The sequence below is a fragment of the Typopeltis vanoorti genome, chromosome 5 (genome assembly GCF_054136105.1).
Source record: "Typopeltis vanoorti isolate ZY-2024b chromosome 5, IOZ_Tvanoo_1.0, whole genome shotgun sequence".
Lineage (NCBI taxonomy): Eukaryota > Metazoa > Arthropoda > Arachnida > Uropygi > Thelyphonidae > Typopeltis > Typopeltis vanoorti.
The window spans coordinates 145,896,313-145,917,831 of NC_143553.1; the positions used below are offsets into that span (position 1 = coordinate 145,896,313).

Consider the following 21,519-nt stretch of genomic DNA (forward strand, 5'->3'; position numbering starts at 1 on the left):
ATCGCAGACAATCATCCAAATGATCATTTGTAATTTTGTTTCTTAATTGATTTTTTATGACAGTCATGTTTGAAAAAGCAGATTCTGTCAAGTATGTTGATCCGAAACACGACAGAATTTTTCGTGCAATATCAGTTAATATTGGGAATTTTTCATGTGCATACTTCCAAATGACTTCATTGTTTATTGATTTTAAATGTAAATTATTCAATGTTTATTATCTCAAGTTTTTTAATTAATTAATACCTGAAATCTTTCTAAAAATTGACTTCTGCTGAGCCAGCGAACATTATTGTACAACAGAAGTTCCCTATCATCATCTGCTTGTAATTTAAATAACCGCTGTTGCAGGGCTTTTCCTCAAACAGAATTTGCAATTTTAAATGTAATATCCAAAACATCTTTTGTGTTTAATCTTTTATTACACAGTACTTGTTGGTGAATAATACAGTGGTACGTTAAAAAATCTGGATATTTGTCATAGTTTTTACATAATGAAATGAAGCCTGATTTATTATCTATCATTGCAGGAGCACCATCCATAGTAATACACATGTTAAACACAAGTTAAAAAACACTTTTAACACAAGTTAAAAAAGCGGAAGTTTGTGTTGTTTCACTAATTCATCAAATGGCAAAAAAAATGTCTTCCCCCATTTGAGAATTATACCAGTAATGGTATAATTTCTCTGACAATGACTGGACTCGGCGGCCTCCTCTCTGACAGCAATTCTGGAACCAGGACCCCTTCTGCTTGCTTCAGTCCATTTTTATTATGCCTACTCTGAGACCTCACATGAAGTTTGGCAACCCCCAACGAATCAGTATGAGTCTTTCATCTTAAGTTACAAGTTCGGCATGCCTTTTGTTCTCCTCCGCTTTCTTTTGATTGTAAGTTGCCGGCCATCGGAAAGTTGTTTGAACTCTTTCTGACTGACTTCAGAGATGTTTACACTAAGAGCCTGCAAGCCTTTCTCATACATACAAGTTTCAATAACAATCTTTCTAATGCCGCAATGTACAGCTTCGGTGACAAAAACATTGCCTTTGTTTTTAACACTCTAAAAATATAGCTAACTGAGGAATTGGATAAGTACCAGATTGACATAATAGGGGTGACTGAAACAAAAAAGACAAAAACTGGTGGGATCTTTCTGAGCAATAAATACAAAATGTTATATTCAGGCAATTACAATCAAGGAAAAGAAGGAGTGGCCATAGTCCATCTATCCCAATGGCTTTAACAGGCCTTTAAGGCCCACAACCTTCCAAGCATGCTTGGATTTCGTAATCGAAATACGAGGTCACTCCTATGCCTCAAGGTATTCTTGGCTGTATCCCTGTGTGTTCATGGGGCCAGTTTGCCTGCTTGCGGGATGAAAAACACCAGAAAAACTGGCAGAAAAAACCCTACTGCCCGCGACCAAGACCGGCTAACTTGGCTATGGCTGAGGAAGATCCTTCAGCTCCTCACGTCTCCGACGGGAATCGAACCTAGGACACTCCTTCCCCAGGCATATTGTTGTGAAGCGCAAAGCCACTAGGCTAACTGCGCAGACTAGTAGCCATAATATTCAACACTAAAAACGAGGCTAATCTTCTTGAATGGCAGGCAGTCTCAAGTAGGATGATGTGGGCAAATGAGAATGGAAACTGGACAATGAGACTTATTTGTGCCTATGGTCCCACAGAAGGTTCTACTAAGGTAGAAGTGGAGGAATTTTTTCATGCTTTAGAAGAAGCAACTGACACAATGAAAAAGGAAAAGTTGGCACTTGTTGGGTATCTAAATAGCAGATTAGGAAATGATTGTAAGACATACAAAAATATTTTATGAAAATTTGGAGAAAAGAGCAAAGCTAATAATAATGGCAAATACCTGTTGGATTTCTGCTCAGGACATGGACTGGTTATTACTAACACCATGTTCCAACATAAAAATGTGCACAAATTCACATGGAGAGAACAATAAGAAATAAGGAATAAGAAAAGTCTCATTGACTATGTTATTGTTGATAGTGATATTTTCTCCCTGGTGCAGGATACCAGAGTGTACAGAGGATTTGAAATTGGAAGTGATCACCATTTAGTCTTGAGCAGGATAAAATTGAATTTCATATGGAAAAGAAGAACATGTAAGAAAGTTTTAAAGAGAATAAAAGTTGAGCAGCTCTCTCAGATGTGAACTGTAGACTAAAATACACAAATATTATTCAAGAAAAAATGAAAGAGTTTGAGAGCAGGAACCAAACTTTGGAGATTCAGTGGCAAACCCCAAAGAAAACATTGATTGATTCAGCCAGAGAGGCATGTGTGGCAAAGTTGTGTGCAAGGATAGAAAAATCAGAACTCCATGGTGGACACAGGAAGTTAAAGAGGCAGTGAAGGAAAAGAAGAAAGCATATGAAAAGTTCCTGGCAAATAAGTCAGCTTGTGCTCTTAGAGAATACAGATACAAATGTAAGAAAGCTAAACACTGTGTAAAACTAGCTAAACAAAAGTCATGGGAGGACTTTGGCAAGAATATAGAAAATAAATATCAAGAAGGTGGTAAGATATTCTGGAGGTTGTTGAAGAAGCTCAGAAATGGAGGAAAGAGTGCTGTAAAAGGAATTAGAAATGATAAAGTTGACATGAAAACAGGAGAAAAAGATATCCTTGAAGTATGGAGCAATTACTTTGAAAAACTGCTAAATGAAACAAGCAGTGATGACAGCACAGTAGTAAAAAAAAATGCTGACCAGGCTTGCAGTTAGAAATACATATCTATACATTTAAGTAGAAAAAGCCATCAAAAGCCTGAAATGTGGAAAGGTAGGAGTAGTAGATGATATTCGACCAGAAATGCTCAAGTATGGAGGTATAAAAGTCATACTGTGGCTGTACTGCATAGTTCAGAAGGCCTGAACCGAGGGATGAATTTCAGATGATTGGAGTAGAGCTCTCATAGTACTCATATATAAAGGGGGAAATAAAATAATGTGAGAATCACAGAGGCATTTCATTACTGAGTGTTCCTGGTAAGATATATGTAAGTATACTTAAACGGTTGAGAAGGATTGTGAAAGAGAAGCTTGGTGAAGAACAAGCTGGATTCAGGCCACATAGAGACTGTCAGGATCAGATCTTCAATTTACGACAATTAGTTGAGAAAGCATGGGAATATAACAAAGATCTGTATTTAAGTTTTGTAGATCTCGAAAAGGCTTATGACAAGGTGCCAAGAGAGAAGCTATTCCAAATGCTACAGTTATATGGTGTTAATGGGGCATTATATCAAGCAGTACTTAGTCTTTATTTGAGTTGTGTCAGCAGTTAGAATTGAAGGAAGTACAAGAAGATGGTTTAATGTTAAATCTGGTGTCAGACAAGGTTGTACATTATCCCCTCTGTTATTCATTATCTATATGGATCACATTATGAAGGAAAGTGGTATATTAAATCTGATATCAAAGTTGGAGGTGTTAATCTCAGCTGTTTGCTTTATGCAGATGGGTGCCATGCATTATTATTACGGGCAATTCCAAGGAGTCGACAGACTCATCGAGGGAGGCCCTAACATCATGTCAAGAACAACTATTCGACATTCACACAGTAGCTATCATACCTCACCTTGAACTCATTCACAGGTCATGGCACCCACAACAGACTCTGGCAGCTTATTCCACTGATTCACCACTCTTCAAGTAAAAAAAAAACCTAGCTCTAACACCCTTGCTAACCACATTCTTGCCCAGCTTCCGTTTATATCCCCTAGTTCTCCCACCACCAGTCCTATTCTCAAAAATGTCTTCTGAATTAATCATATGGAAACTCTTCAGTAATTTGAATGTCTCAATTATATCACCCCTTTTCCGCCTATCGACCAATTTCTGCAACCCACAAATCTTCAACCTGTTCTCATAAGGTTCATTCCATAGACCTGCTATCATGGATCCTCTCCAGCTCCTCCCCATCAAGAAGAAACCCTGGCAGCCATATCTGGGCACAGTAGTCTAGATGGGGTCTTATCAAGGCTCAATACAGAGGAACAATAACCTGTTTGTCTCTACTTGTTAAAATATTTGTCAGTAATCAAGTGATTTGATGAGCTGATTTAGTCACTTTTGCAATGTTCCCCCTAAACTTCAACTCCCTATCAACCAACACTCTCAAATCCCTGGCCTCATTAATCTCCTGGAGTATAGTTCCACCAATGTGATATACTGGTGCTAATCTTTTCATCCCAAAATGCATAACCTTACAGTTTGCCAAATTAAATTGACATCCATTCTCCTTAACCCAGTCCTCCAAGCTATCCAAATCATCTTGCAAAATTTTGACATCCTGTGCACTCACTATTGCTCTACCCAACTTTGCATCATCAGCAAACAAGTGAACACTTCCTCTCAGATCCTTTCCTATATCGTTAATGAACAAATTGAAAAGTAGTGGCCCAAGAACCGAACCCTGCGGCACACCAATAGTCACAGGCCATCTTTTGGACTCTACTCCTAAATAAACTACTCTCTGATATCTCTCCATCAACCACCCTCATATTCATCTCACCAACCCTATATCCATCCCCATATGCTGCAGTTTACTGATTAGAATCCCATGTGGTATCCTGTCAAAGGCCTTAGCAAGGTCCAGTAGAATCACTGTGATCCCATTACCCTTATGCAGTTCAGCCGTCACTGTGTTATAAAACGTGAACAAGATACTGAGGCATGATCCACCCTTCACAAAACCATGTTGTCCCCCATTCAGTATCCCATTTTCATCTATCCAATCTTGTATTTTCCTCTTGACTATTTTCTTCAAGACTTTGACAACGATTCCTGATATGCTGATTGGTCAATAATTTACAACAGCAGTCTTGGTGACTCCTTTATACAGTGGAACTATTTTTCCCTCTTTCCACCCCTTGGGACTAATCCAGACCCGAGACTCAAATTAAACAAAATGGTCAAGGGCACTGACAATTCTTTAGCCACTTCACATATGACACGAGCTGGTATACCATCCAATCCCACAGATGTATTGACATTGAGGTTTTGTAATAGACTATTTACCTCCACTTCATTCACCAAAATTCCCGTATAATCTATTGGTTCATTCATTCCTGCAATGTCACCACCTGGATGATATACACTCTTGCAAAGTGCTGGTGCAGGAATTCAACTATATCAACTGATTCAGTTACCTCCCTGCCATCGGCATTCTTTAAAATCATTCTGCCATATACATTTTTTCTTTTACTTGCCACATATCAAAAAAACTGTTTGGGATTCTCTTTAGCCTGCATGGCTAATGTTCTTTCACAATCCGTTTTTGATTTTCTTACCACACTCGTTACCTTTCTGGCCTGCGCTTTATACTGTTCATGTGCCTGCCAGTGACCTTTCTCCTTAAATTCTGTCCATAGTTGTTTCTTTTTTGCACCTCAAGCTTAATAGTGTTATTCATCCATTTAACCACTACTTGATTTATTATTCAGACTCTAGGTATACAGTCAGCCATTGCCTAATGCAAACACTTCTTAACTGCCTCCCATGCACTATCAACATCTAGATCTTGCAGTTTTACATGCCATGGCACTGTACCAATCAATCTCCTAAGCTTGTCATACTTACCACCCCAATAATTCCACATGTACCCTGTCTTAATTGTAAATTCCACACCTTTAGCTACCTCTCAAGTCAAGACCCTATGATCACTCTCACCAATTGGTGGCAACATGGTCATATTCGTTACAGCCAAATTCTAAATTAGCAGTCTCTGCCACTAGTATTTTCCATTACTTGCTGTTGCATATAGTTATCCCTTAATAATCACATAAAATCCAATTCCTTCCTCCCATGTGTCCTCTCCTCCTTCCAATCGATGTTACCATGGTTGAAATCTCCCATAATAATTACCCTCCTTCCACTCATTTCTTCTATTTGCTTATGCATACTATCTCCACCATCTATTCCATCACCTGGTCTATAGTAGCACCCAACTGTATATTTTGTTCTGCTAGTTTCAATCTCACACCAAATAGCCTCAAATGTGCTCTTTTCTCTATCCTGCAGTTCCACTTCTATTCTCGTTGGCTGTAGCTCATCAGCTATCATCAATAACACTCCTCCCCAATTTTATTCTCCCTGTCACTCCTGAACACACCATACCCATCACATTCAATCCCACTAGCTATATCATCTTCTGTCAGCCATGTTTCACTAATGCCAGTAACCTGTGGCCTGGAAGTGCCAATCAAGGCCAAAAATTCTTCCTTCTTGTTCCTAATACTTCTGGCATTAGTATACAATGGCATTTATTATACTTCTAAATAAATCTGTTACAAGTTTGCAAGATTCCCTGACTAAATTGAATAACTATTGTAACAGATATGGTGTGAAGGTCAGCATTAAAAATACAAAGACAATAAAAATAAGCAGAAACATGGAAAATATCAACTGCATTGTGAATGGAGAACTTAATAGAACAATTAAAACATTTCAGCTACTTAGGCACGGTTTTTAGTGAAGATGGTAAGTTAAATATGGAAATAGACAACCGAATCATCAAAGCTGATATGGTAGGAAGTCAACTGAATAAATTTATATGGAATAAGAGAGAAAGTAGTCAAAACACTTAATTAGCTGTATACAAGACAGTGTCCAAACCAATTTTAACTTATGGATCTGAGAGCTAGTTAGAAGTAAAATACTTGACCAAAGACTAGACACCGCAGATATGAGAGTCCTGAGAAAAATTAGGGGCATGAATAGATGGCATCGATGGCAATATCATATAAAAAAAATGAGGATATTAGGTAAGAACTTGATATTGTCAGCATCCAGGAATGCATTAGCAGAGCTAATCTCAGGTGGTATGGTCACTTAAGCAGAATGGGAGAAGAAAGATTAGCAAAACAGGTTGGCAGGAAAAAGACCCAGAGGAAGACCAAGATTTAGGTATTGATAGTAAAAAGTGCCTTAGAAGACAGAAATATAAGACCTGATAATATTGGACTCTTGACATTTAACAGACTGATTTGGAGGAAAATTGTAGATAGGAAGTTAGTAATGATGTAAATTGTTCATGTAGTACTGTCATATCCTGTACACCCCTTGAGGGTATATATCAGGAATTTGATGATGATGATGAAAAAAAAAATGCTTGTATATCAGTAATATTCTGAGTAATCATATCATTTACATTATAATATAATTTATTCTAAAGGGAATTTTGTAGATATTTCTAAATTAATATTATATCTATTCATTAGCTTTGCATTATTATTAAACAACTGTAGGAATTTCATATATCTGCAGTGTGCACTTGCACACCCACACACACACACACTTCTGCTTGTTACAAGTGCATTTTTATCACAGTTGTGAGAACAAACCAGATTTGCTCTTCAGTTGGTTGGAAAAAGATGTATAGGTGTATTGATACAGTTAAAGTGCCTTGGAAGACAGAAATATAAGACCTGATAATATTGGACTCTTGACATTTAAGACATGGATTTGAATCATGGGAGGGAGAATCCTTTATTAGGAATTTTCCTCTGAAGATGGGTTAACCAGTCTAGTATGGTGTGGTAAAGGTTTTTTTTTCTCCTGGTTTTTCATTTGGCAAAATAAATCAGCTGGAGATGCATATGCAGTGTTAACAAAAATGAAGCATGTCATTTGCTATAGTTTAAGATAAGTTAATTAACACACACAAGCCACAGTAAATAACTGTTAATCAAAACATTTACAGACATTCATTTTCCTTTACTTTCCTTTCCTTTACTGTTACATGGTAATCAACATTCATTTTAGAAAAATTGACTCTACAACCATGTTAGAAATAATTATTTTAATTTCCAGATGCTTCAACCTTCATAATAAAGTCATCATCTGGAGCACACACACACACACACACACAGAGAGACAAGTTATATTTAATTTCACACAGTATGCTAAAGAGACAATGATTTTATCAAGTTATTCTACTGGCCTAACCTCTAGTGAAAAATGAAATAAAATAAAATAACTACATCCAAGCTATATTCTATTTAAGACAACATCAGAGAAACATTCTTTCATATAGATAGTTTTATTATCCTAATTTAACATGACAATTGTTACATTAGATTTAATATCCTGGATTACCTATAGTCCTATGTATAATTAACTCTTAGGGAGAAAAGTTATGTGGGTGGAATATGTCTAAAAATCCCAAGAATATGGGATTTTTGGACCATCATTATTGCTAAGTTTAGGGTGGTTGATAAGAATTTCACAGGCCTCCTTAAATTTATGTGATCCCTAAATTCATACCTTGTTTTGGTGTGATGTAAACAACAGGTGCTTTTCCAGTCAATTCTATGTAAAATGTTCAGGGCATGATCAGGAAGGCCAGCTTTACCATAGTTATTATATTTAATGTATCATTTATGTTCCTTTTTTCTGATAGGAATTGTGCATTCTGTTTCCCCCTATATAGGGTAAATTAAAGGTACAGTGAATACAATATACTGTAGGATAGGCCAGCAGAGGGAATGGATCCTTGGATGAGTTGAGTAAGTTCTTTAATTTAGCAGGAGGTTTAAAGGTAGCTTTAAGGTTGTATTTCTGTAGTATTCTGTTTATTTTATCTGATATCTCTTTAATGTATGGAATGGTTACAATTTTATTGTAATCTGGTTTATTTTTGTTTTTAAGTGAGGTCCTGTGAAAAATTTTGTTGATAGTATTTTGGCTATAGTCATTTTTTAGGAAGGTATTGCTGATAACTTTTCATTCATCTTTAAGTGCTTGTTCATTGGAGCAAACTTCAAAGACTTGTTTTTAGTGTGTTTATGACACGTAGTTTTTGTTTTGGGTGGTGGTAGGAGTTTATATGTATATATTGGCTAGTATGTGTAGGTTTCTGGTAAACAGTGAAAGAAAGACTGCCAGAAGGACAGTCTTTCTTTCACTGTTTCCGTTCCTAGATACACTTGATGTGTGACAAGTGTATCTAGACTAGGAACAGAAGTGTGTTCTGCTTTTCAATCTGAATTGTGAATTGTATTCATTTGTATTGTTTGTTTAGGTAGCTAAGGAAAGTGTCTAGTGTCTGGCAGCCATGGGGGCCAGATAGCAAAAAGATCGTCAGCGTATCTAAGCCAGACTTTGTGTTTTAAAGGAGAGGAATTTAAAGCACATTGCTCAAAATGCTCCATGTAAAAGTTATGGGGAGCCCATGGCTGTGCCTTCTTTTTGTAGGTACAAAGTGTTTTGCCACACAAAATAGCCAGAACTTAGTACATGTGCAAAGAGTGCTGTGATATCAGGAGGGAATTTGTCCTGTAATAGAAGGATTAGGACATTTGTGAAGAGGGCAGAGACATCAAAACTGACTAATACATCAAAGTGTTGTGTGTTTTTAATATAGGAAGGGAATGACCTACCAACTTCTTGAGTTGATGTTAGTTGCTTGGCTAGGTCGTGTCCGGACAGTTGATCACCGACAATTCATCTTGGAGACTATTCATTGCGGATATATGTGAAAAAAATTTCCCATATAAGAAATATTTTTTTAAAAATATATTATTATTATTATTATTATTACGTGACACTTCCAGGGAGTGCACCTCCTCCACAACTCTCCATCAACTGCAACTACCTTCATCATCTAAACCAATGCCATCTACTGCTGATCACTACCACTAGTATTTTCACAATCCCAAACATGCATGCCCACAGCGGGATTTGAATCTGCAGCCTTTTGGCTATAGAGTGGATATGCTAACCACTAAGCAAACCAGGCCAGCATATTTCTTTAAAAAATATTTTTTTTAAAAATTTAAGAAATATTTTATATATTATTTAATATTTTGATTATTTAGGTTTTTGAGAATTTTTATTCGGTATGAAGTTATTGATCGCAGATATATGTGAAAAAAAAAAAAAAGAAATATTTTAAAATATATTTTTTAAAAAAAATTTAAGAAACAGCCTGCCTGGTTGGCCAAGTGGATAGCATATCTGGTCTCCAGCCAAAAGGCTGTGGGTTCGAATCCCACCATGGACATGGATATTTGTGATTGTCATTGGGAATGTGAGTGGTGGTCAGCAGTAGATGGTGTTGGTGTAGTTGCAGTCAATTGGTGATTGAATGTTGAAGACAGAGTTGTAGAGCAGGTCCTCTGTGAGTACTTGGACTCCCTGGAGGTGTCTAATAATAATTTTTCGATTATACGAGGGTGTTCTGAAACCTTCTCTGCCTCGACCATAGATGGCAACATTATCAGCAAGATTATTTTTTCCTATGTTGGTACATCTGTCATAATCATCCATGTGAAATTGCAAGTCATTCTATCAAGTAGTTTGTTTTATACAGCTGTCTGAAGCAAAAGTGTTGTCTGTATCCCTTGAAATAGATAAAATTGAGTATCTTGCGGTTATAAAATTCTTTGTAAAAGAAGGTTTAATGGCAAAAGAAATTCATCTAAAGTTCATAAAAATTAATGGGCACTCTTCTCCTTCGTTTTCGAGAATTAAGAAATGGGTTTAAACATGGCCGTACCAACCTTGAAGATAATCCACATGAAGGACGTCCAAAAAGTGTAACACCAGAAATCATTGATCAAGTGCATGATATGGTATTGGATGACTGGCAAGTCAAAGTGTGTGAAATTGCTGAGACTCTAGGCATTTCAAAAGAATGTGTAGGATATATTTTGCATGAAGAATTGCAAATGAAAAAGCTTTGCACAAGATGGGTGCTGTGCTTGCTCACAGCAGATCAAAAACTCACTTGCATGAAAATCTTGGAACAGTGCTTGGAATGTTTTAACAAGAATAAAACTGATTTTGTGTGTTGATTTATTAGAATGGATGAGACTTGGATTCACCATTACATACTGGAATTCAAACTGCAGTCAAAACAGTGGACAGAAGCCAGTTGTTCAACACCAAAGAAGACAAAATCGGTTTCATCAGCAGGAAAGATCATGGCATCAGTGTTTTGGGATGCTAAAGGTATTTTGTTTATTAATTATCTTTAAAAGGGTAAAACAATAACCGGGGAATATTATTCTGATCTTTTTACCAGACCAGACGTAAAAATTCGTGAGGAAAAAACCATTTTGCAAAAGAAAAAAAATCATCTTTCATCAGGACAATGCACCTGTCCACAAAGGTGTTTTGGCAATGGGAAAATTAAGGGATCTGCACTATCAATTGCTAGAACATCCACCCTATTCCCCAGATTTGGCTTTCTCTGACTTCTGTCTATTCCCAAAACTAAAACTCTTCCTCACCGGTCAGCGTTTTTCTTCGAATCAAGAGGTGATTGCAGCTGTAGAGGGGTGTTTTGCAGATCTTACTGAGAACCACTACAGGGATGGGATAATGGCGTTGCAGCATCGCTTGAATAAATGTATTAATCTTAAGGGAGATTATGTTGAAATAGAAAAATAATTTTGAAATTATAAATTCGTTTTTTCATTGTTAGGCCGAGACCTTTTCAGACCACCTTCGTATATATATCACATCTGGATGGTTGTTTAAGTGCACAGAAATATAACGAACGGTCACAGAATAAATATTCTTAAATATGATGCCCTTTCTCCCTATGCATATTCCAGTTTTGTAAATATCAATATTCCATCAGCTGAACCTGCAGTATTTAAATAATAAAAAATATTTACAACTTTTTAAGATGAAACAGAAATTAGGAAACTCGCCGATCTAAATGTGTTATAATCTATAATGTGTTACTTTCATTGTAAAAGAATAAAAATATTATGAAAATCTAATTAAAATCTAAACAAATAATACATAAATGCATAAAAAACTATATTTTGTGAAAATTATCTTTCACTGCATTTATCAATGCGATATCATTTCAATTTTCTAGCGAATAATGCTTTCAGCGAATTTTTTCCGCAGTAAATTTTCCCAGTGATAAATTGTCCTCTTGATGAATTTTCCCCATGATGAATTGTCGCTGATGAATGGTCCGTGAACTGGCTAGGTGATAATTGGGACTATCTATACCTTCAACTATCAGCCAGAGCGGTACATTCTGTTTGTGAATCTTTGATAAATCGTAAATTCTCCAGGAATGAGCATAGTATGGAAATAATTTTTTTAACTGTATCTTTGGGCCATGTAGTGACTGATTTAAGTAGCTTTTCCGTTTTCTTTTTTATTCGATTGGTTGGGTTATAAGGGGGCTGTTGTCTGAGACTATTCAATTCATTTACTAGAGCCGATAAAGGCAGTGCCACAGTTATTTTAAATCGAACAACATATTTGGAAAAAATGAATCTAATAGTCTCAGACAACAGCACCTATGAATTTGCAACAGTACTTATGTAATTTGCCTTATATAGAGGAAGCAGGATGCACAATTCCTATCAGAAAAAAAGTAATAAAAATTCCTATCAGAAATAAGTAATAAAAAATATTTACAGCTTTTTAAAATGAAACAGAAGGAAACTCACTGATCTGTAATGTATTACTTTCATTGTAAAAGAATAAAAATATTATGAAAATCTAATTAAAATCTAAACAAATAATACATAAAAAGGGATCTTTTTATGCATTTATGTATTATTTCATATTAATTACACATTATGACACATTAAATGTAATAACTATGGTAAAGCTGGCCTTCCTGATCATGCCCTGAACACTTTACATAGAATTGACTGAAAAAGCACCTGTTGTTTACATCACACCAAAACAAGGTATGAACATAAATTTAAGGAGGCCTGTGAAATTCTTACCAACCGCCCTAATCTTAGCAATAATGATGGTCTAAAAATCCCAAGAATATGGAAGGTACATATTCTATCCACATAACCTTTCTCCCTAAGAGTTAATTATAAATAGGACTATAGGTAATCCAGGATCTTAAATCTAATATAACATTGTCATGTTAATTAGGATATAATTTTTGCTGTAATAAAACTATATTATTATTACCACCATTACCTGAGACCTCCAGGGAGTCAAGGACTCATCGAGGGAGGCTGTAAATTAGCCAACCCAGCTAATTTAATAATAATAGTAGTTTATTTAATTTAATAATTAACTAATTTAATAATAACTAATTTAATAATAATAACAATAAGTAAAATAGCCAACCCAGCATACTTAAATTCATTTACACTAGATGCACTCACTATCCCGAAGGGCAGATTATTCCACTCGCTCACTCACTGTATTCAATATCAATATTCCAGTCAAGACACCATCAATGTGCTGATGGTGTCTTGACTGTGAACAAACGTAACTTCCATGGATGCTCCCGTGTTCTCTCCCCACCCTCCATATAATGAAAAATTTCATCATTTGAAATGCTATAACATTCAAAAGTTTATAGACCTCTATCATATCACTCCTCTTTCTCCTGTTAACCAGAGTCTGCAATCCACATACTCGCAATCTGTCCTCATAATCTAAATCCCATAATCCGGATATAATCTTTGTAACTCTTCTTTGCACCCTTCTCACAACTTCTTTTATCCCCTTGGAACCCGGGAGACCAAATCTGTACACAACAATCCAGGTGTGGTCTTATCAAAGCCTTATAATATGAAAGAATGTTTCTCTGATGTTGTCTTAAATAGAACATAGTTTTGATGTAGTTATTTTATTTTATTTCATTTATTTAGTTTAATTTTATTTTATTTTTCACTAGAGGTCAAATCACTGTCTGTTTAGCATACTGTGTGAAATTAAATATATCTGGTCTCTCTCTCTCTCTCTCTCAACCCCCCCCGAGTTAGAGACTGGTAGGCCGGTTCTCCTTGAATTCTGATGACTCGAATTTTGAAGACTCTAAACAGGGAGTTGGTCTCTCCCTCCCCAGCGCCTATGGCGCCCAACCCCCTGAGTTCCGGACTGGTAGGCCTGTTCTCCTTGAATTCTGATGACTCGACACTCAGGGTAGCTCTGAGTTTCAAAACATTTCATATAACTTGACAAAAAACATGACACAAAAACATTACAAAAAAAACCTTATCATTTTATATTATAGAGTAGATTGATGCAAAGGAAATTTTTCAATATATGACAAATAGAGAACTAAGTGTCATCCATGGAAATTGTGTAAGAGTGTGGTTAGGAAGGTGTGAAGACCTACATTTTTTGCATGAAGAGTGGTGAACGAGTGGAATGAATTGCCAAAATTAGTTTTGAGTTCCCTGACAGTAAATGAATTTAAGTAGAAATATGATAGATTTTGTGTGTATAAATGTTAGTGCAGATCTCCAGATTCTATGGAGATACTGTATAATAATAATCATTTCTAAGCATTTTCAACAGTCAGTGAAATATTTTATCACCTCATGTGGTCACCTCTACAAGCTGGCCTTGTTGGCTGAATGGATAGCATATCTGCTCTCCTACCAACAGGTTGTGGGTTCATATCCCACCATGGGCATGGATGTTTGCTTGCTCTGGACAAGCTTGTCTAGCTCCTTGAATTTATTAGGCTCATCTTTAAAAAAAAAATGAGGGGACTCAATTCGTACTGGACAAATGAGAATTGGATTCAGATTTTGCCTCTGGATTGCTAAGGTTTGCTTCACTTTCTCCAATAAAATTTGCATATTTGAGCACATTTCCCTTCTGAAAGATGCTCGACTGATTCTTTTTATGACTTTCATGCATATTTTTCTTTTCAATATGATGTTCATTTTTATCCTGCTCACTAAATAGTGATTGCTTACTATTTCAAATCCCCTGAATCATTTTGAAGATATCACCATGAACAAAACATAATCAGTAAGATTTTTCATATTTCTTTTGTGTTTCTTTGTGAATGTTCAAATGACATTTTTATGTTAAGATATGGTGTTAGTAGTGAATAATCCATGTCATGAACAGAAATTTAGCAGGTGCTTGTCATAATAATAGCAGCATTTATATGAAGTTAAATAATCAGTTGTCTTGATTCAGGTAAAAAACTAAAAGTGGATTAAAAGTGAACTTACCCAATAACCAGATTTTTGGTTTACAAAGCAGTAAAACTTTTATGTCATCTTTTGAAAATCCCATCTTCTGTGTCATGCAGAATGTTATTTTCTTAATATGCTGGATATTTGTATGTAAATATTTGTTATTGTTTTTCAGTCTACACTGGAGATGGTTTGTGAAATGTAAATTGAAACATCTGTTTAATGTTTTTTGATTAATAAAGTAATTTACTGTGGTTTACATGTGTCAGTTAACTTAAAGCATAGATTAAACAGAATTCATCAGTAACGCACGACATATGACAGGCATCAGCTAATCAGTGATGCTCCTTTACTCAACTTAGTCATAATTGTCTCTTGGGCAGTTGTACCAATGGTGGTCACTGCTGTTATACCTACCTGATTCTGGACCATGTCCAACAGGTTGAGTATATTCAGATATCTTTCTCACTGTAAGTAGATGACCTGAATGACTTCAAATGGATGATGGCATAAGTCGGATGATCAAGTGAATATCTTGGAAACCATTGCCCTATTAGTATGGCCACATGCAGCAATATCTTGAGTATACTGAGAGTTGTGTAATAAGCAGAAAACATCAGTAGCCAGAAGCTGATTTGTGCAGGAGGCAGACAAAAGATTGTTCTATAGACATACAGTTGGTGAGATGACTGTGCACTACAACCAGGGACAGTGAGAAAGATATCTGAATATACTCTACTTGTTGGACATGGTTCTGAATCAGGTATAACAGCAAGTGATCATTGTTGGTACAATTGCCAAAATGACAGCTATGGCTAAGTTGAGTGAAGGAACATCGCTGAACACTAGAGGACTGGAGAAAGGTTGTGTGGAATAATGAACCCTGGCTCTTATTTTATTCAGACATAAAGACAAGGGGTAATAGCACAAGCCTTGCTTTACCATATTTAGTCACAAAAATGCAACACATTTTTGTGTTTCATTTTAGAGTAATGGTTTCCTTATGCCCCTTGATATAGTAGAGCAGGGATTGAATAATATGACCTAAGCATTGTTTTTGACAAAGTACAGTACACCCCATTTTGTTTACCATTTACCATGCATATGATGGACATTATCCTACAGGATAACATGCCATATCATTGGCATGTCATTCAGGAACATGACAGTAACTTCTTAATGGATCCTCCTTGTGAGAAGTTGCTGAAAATTAGTTGTATTGAGTATCTTTCTGAATAGGGTAGAATAAGATGTTTGTGATAGGTATCTACAGTCAACAAATCTGGAACCACAAGATTCTTTAGATCTGCACAAAAACCTGTGAAATATTTCTGGAACATTGTGGAGTCAATCTGGGCATACCAAGGCTTCTTGAGGGCTTGTGCTGTTGGCAAATTGGATGTCTCAAAGTGATGTATATTTTATTAGTTCTGTTGTTTGTAAATTATTTTGAGATGGTATTGCTGTTGTACTAAATAAAACATTTGGCTTTATATAAAATTTGGATTCATATATTACATTCTAACAGCAAAGCTGCTGCAGCAGAACTTGCAAATCTACCTTTGGAGGGTAATCCAGACTGCAGTGATGATTATATGGTAGCTCAGCTGCTTCAGATGGAATTTGACCGAGAACATGATAAGTTACTATCCCAGGAAGAAAAGAAATATAATGGAGAAAGTAAAGGTAAGCTTTTACTTGTTTTATGCTTGTGATAAGAATATGGTGTTATGTTCTTCTTTTGTGTCGTCTAGTGTGCTATGTGACTGCCTTATTGTTATATCTCTGTCTTTACTTTAACTTTACAGTTAACATTAATTTTTGTATCACTTAATATCAGATATTCGATTGTTGACAAATTTGTATTGATTAAAGACTGCGCCAGCTGGCAACTAAACTCTGATACAATATCCAAGAGTACTTAAAAGAAAATGTAGGGATCATGAGGCATGCAGTCGTGGTCCCGATTCTTATATCACTATTGGTTTCCCCCTTAATGCACGGCATGTAAATTTTCAAACGGTAGCTCAATCCTCAGAAAGCATGACAAACTCATTTGATTGTATATAAAGAAACACATTTATTATGGCACAAAGACAAGTATACATGTTAATCAAATCCTTAATCTTAAAGGAGTCTGGGTTCCCTATACTTAATTGATCACATCCAAAACTTCTATATTATAGTCCCTTACTTGACACAGATTTCTCACTTCTATACGTAACATCTATTCTCAGACTCTTATATTATAACTAAGTTACCTAATATTATCACACATGTAATATTGCATATATACACAAGACAACTCAATAATTCTGACATGAACTTCTCTAGGGTAATACTTCGTTTCTTACTTAATCCTCCCTCCAAAATTTTAGCTAACATTTAATTATGTTCTGACCATATAACATTACTGTTCCTAAATTACACAAACAGTTCAGACCTCGGCCTCCTATTCGCCTGGCGCCTAATATGCTTTCTTCTCAATCGCTGACTGTTCTTATAGCACTACACAGAAGTAGTATGCTTCCTTATTCCACAGTTACTTTAATCCAACATTTAACATAAGAAAATCTCACGCTTACCGTTCTTGCTTTGAACTGGATATTCTGGTCTGCTTACAGTATCTTCACTGATGGCGGTCTTGCTATTCCTTTGTTTCAATGCCAACTGAAAACACTCATACACAGATTTGGACACTGACGTTGATTTCATCAGTGGCTCTTTCTTCTTATGGATCTGAATACATTGTAGTTGCAGACTTGGCCCACGCAGCATACATAGCAAGGGGGAATTCTTGCTACACGTGGCGGCAAGCTCTACACAGCTCTCCGACAGGAAACTAGGTGCCGACGAAACCCAGAGACAAGAGAAAAAGAGAGAGCGATTCGAATCCCCACCGAAACCTTTATACCTCAAAACAGCTCCCTCACTCGGCGGTGTCGTCACGCATACGGCGACTGCCGATTGGACGCCATGGCCACAGACTGTTTTTACATGGCTTAAAACATGCTCTAGCTTATACATATTTAATTGGCAATTTATACATGATTTTATATTCTAATTCATTTACAACTATTCTCTATTAAACTCATGGGTTATTTTAACACTGTTCAGAGCTTACACACTTGGATATTTACATGTTCTTGGGACATTAGTCGGAACATTTCCCATCCGGAGGCATAAGCATGTCCTTATCCACTCCTTCTGAGACAACTTAATGTTGGGTGGGGAAAAAAAGGTGACTCATCATTTTTTTCCGACACAACAATGGTAATTTTATCAACATAAAATGGTATTGGGATTTATTACTTCAGTCTTGTGTTGTAAGCTTCTATGATCATTTAAAGTCATTATGTAAAGTATATATTTTTATGCAGTAATTCTAATCATGATAAAGGCTCATAGAAGATGGTTATGTTGTTCAACCCATTTGTCAGTATGGGAAATGATCTGGAACAGATTAGACTTGGTTAGTCTGTACATTAGGAGATATTAGTCTGCAAAACAAGCTTTAAAGTAAGAGAAACCGATTAAATCTTGAAACCAAATATTTTAGCACAATTTAAGTATTTTAGTCTTCGATGATTAAATACTGTAGTACTTCCTAAAAGTATGATATTAAATTTTTGTATTGTGTACTGTATTGCAAATTAAGATGTTTTAGATTCATCAGAAATATTATGTGTAAAATACTTTAAATTCATTCAGTACTTCTAATATTGTTATGATATCAAAAGTACTAAATTATTATAATTTACTACTATGCAGATTTGGTCACCTGATTTGTATGAGGATGAAGTAGTAGTGGAGAGTATCCAGAAGCAGGTGATGAAGATTGTGGCATTTCTTCAGAGAGAATAGATAAAAATATTAAAAATAAAATATAAAAACATAAAAATATATACTGTACATAATGACTTTAAATGATCTTAGAAGACATCACAAGACTGAAGTAATACTAAATCCTGATATCATTTTATGCAGATTAGCAGTTGTTTAATTAGTAATTACACTGAGATTTGAATTAAATCTATCAAATATTTTATAAATGAATTTTGAACAAATATCTGACACTATGCAATGTTCTTCATGTTTATTATATGAACAGATTATTCAAGAATATCAGCAGTAATAACACTAAATAGCATAAAGATTACCAGAGAACTGTGAACAAAAGTTCCATATTGGCAAAACTGATTACTCAGGATCAGTTACAGTGGATTTTTTGTGGGGAGGGGGGGCGGTGCTATTATTTTCATTCTCTTCGTTAATTAGTAATTATGCTATAATGGAGTCCATTTTATCTAAAGTATGGTAATTATATTTTAGAATAAACACCGTCAGCAAGACTTTAAGCCCTATTTTATTATACATACATATAATAATAGTAATACAGTCAGTTCATTAATTTTTACTTTTGAGGTGTAAGGGACTAGAACATATGTTGTATCCTTCAGTTTAAATTATGCAGATTCTTTTCAATTTAAAAAAAAAAAAACGTCTGAGTTTCATGAGATGCAAACAGCATAGGTCTGAATTACAGTCTTGAATGCATTAACACCTTCACTTTTAGTTTCATCATCGTTTTTAGTTACAGCACAGTTATATACAGCATTAACAAGATGGATATGAACAGGACACCAGAAATCCACTTGCTTATTTGCCACTGGTAAGTTATTAGGACAAGTGGCAAGTGAATTTTCAGCTTCATTCTGAATACAAAAGATATTTTCTTCTAATTTACACTTTTTTTCCTTTTTTTTTTTTTAACATCATCTCTTTCCAATGATTTTATTAAAGATTTATTTCCAGCTCTCTGGAAATATAACTTCAGGATCTGAAATCTTGATTTCAAAGTACAGTGTTCCCTTTTAAAGAATCACAAAAACATGTGAAATTTTAGTTACTGGTTTTCTCTAAAAATCATAATGTAAACTATGATTTTGTATATCAAAGAAAAAAAAGACTAAGAAAAAAAAAAACAGTGATTAAAAACTCTACCTACCTTATCTTCTTTCCCCAACAGTGTTCCTATCATCATTATCATAACATAACAACTGATAACTTTTAAACATTTTTCTTTATATATGAAAGACTGCATAAATATCCACTATTCTGTTCCACTTCCCCACCCACTCACCTCATTTATTTCACAGCAGTGTTATAGCATTATACTTTCATGAAGCAGTTTGAAAAATGAGCTTGCATTAATGTGTTATCATTACAGTGCTTTACTGCATAACAGTAAATCTCGCACACTTCAAGCAAAACAAGTAATTTTTTTTTCATATCATGAGTACATTTAAATTACAGTCATCATTTCTAATAGATGAATTTTATAATCAAATCAATGCATTCATTTAGTTCAATATTAATCTTACACATAAATGATATACAGTGCACACATGTAATAGACTGTTATTTTTAAAAATGATTGTGCTTTACTTACAATATAATTTCATTATAACTACAGGTTTCTTTTGTTTAACACAGAAATTTATATTGCCACAATTTAAATAAATACAGTACTACATCTCTACATCTTATTCCTACAAACACTTTTAACATTTAAGTAGATGTGCAAATGTAATATAGTGTTGTCCTTAGCTTAGATGAAATTAAATACCTGAACCTTTTACATAATGAAAAGGCTTTAAATAATGTTATTTAAAAAAAGTACAATTATTTTGCAAAGACAAGTTGAAGATTGGTTCATCTGACTTGAGTACATTATGAAAAGTGAGTCTGGCTCCATTACAAGTGCTTTTTATGTTCTTGTTTTTGTGAGTTTTGTTATTTGTCTTTCCTATTAAATTCTTGTTTATGGATAATTTATATAAATTCACCCTTCATTATGAACAATAAATAAAAACACAAACTGAGTTGTCTTGTAGTGTACATTTTAAACCCACATTAAAGGAAAGAGTATTTCTGTATAATTATGTGTAATGAGAATTATATTTTGCCATCATAACAATTATTATTTAAAAAAAAAAATCACCTATAACAATATTTATATAAAGTAGCTCGATGCATTTTGCAAGTAAAATTTTTTTTTCTGGCTAGTGAATTTAAGTTGTAATTCTGGAACCCTGGATATGAATGTAAGTAACTACTATGCTGTTATCAATATAATCATTTTATCTGATTTAAAATAGAAATAACTTAAGTAGGCAAAATTATTGAAAAAAAATGGACAACACGTTAAATAAGGTCATTTTAAAAACAAAATTGTCTGTATATCGAAGGCACCTTCAATACAACTAAAAAAAAAAAAACGGAACAACATAATATACAGTGAACAGAAAGATTCTAAAGAGTGTCGCAACATATTTAGCAAGGTGCAAATTGTTAGTGAATTCCTAATTAAAAAAAAAGGAAAGATTAACAGAATGAAAGGGGAAAAAACACTATCTCCCTTAAAGGACAGAAACATAAGCCGTTAGATCTATTTAAGTTTTGACAGTGTGATAATATTTCACAAGTTTCCTTATAAAGACCATCTATAACAAATCTGCTCTGATGTCTTATTCCACAGAAAGTCTGCTTAGTAGAAATGACACATTTAACAATGCGATTGGTTGGGCTCATGATAC

General features: G+C 34.9%; 1 protein-coding gene across 2 annotated transcripts in view; it reads left to right on the forward strand.

The window, feature by feature from the left end:
• The window catches only part of LOC150106915 (serine/threonine-protein kinase RIO3), a 79,933-nt gene that overhangs the window by 13,736 nt on the left and 44,678 nt on the right, over positions 1-21,519 (forward strand). For both annotated transcript variants that reach the window (XM_090393369.1, XM_090393370.1), the window contains exon 3: positions 16,449-16,606. In XM_090393369.1, the coding sequence (XP_090249495.1) occupies positions 16,449-16,606 (158 nt within the window). The remainder of the gene's footprint in view (positions 1-16,448; positions 16,607-21,519) is intronic.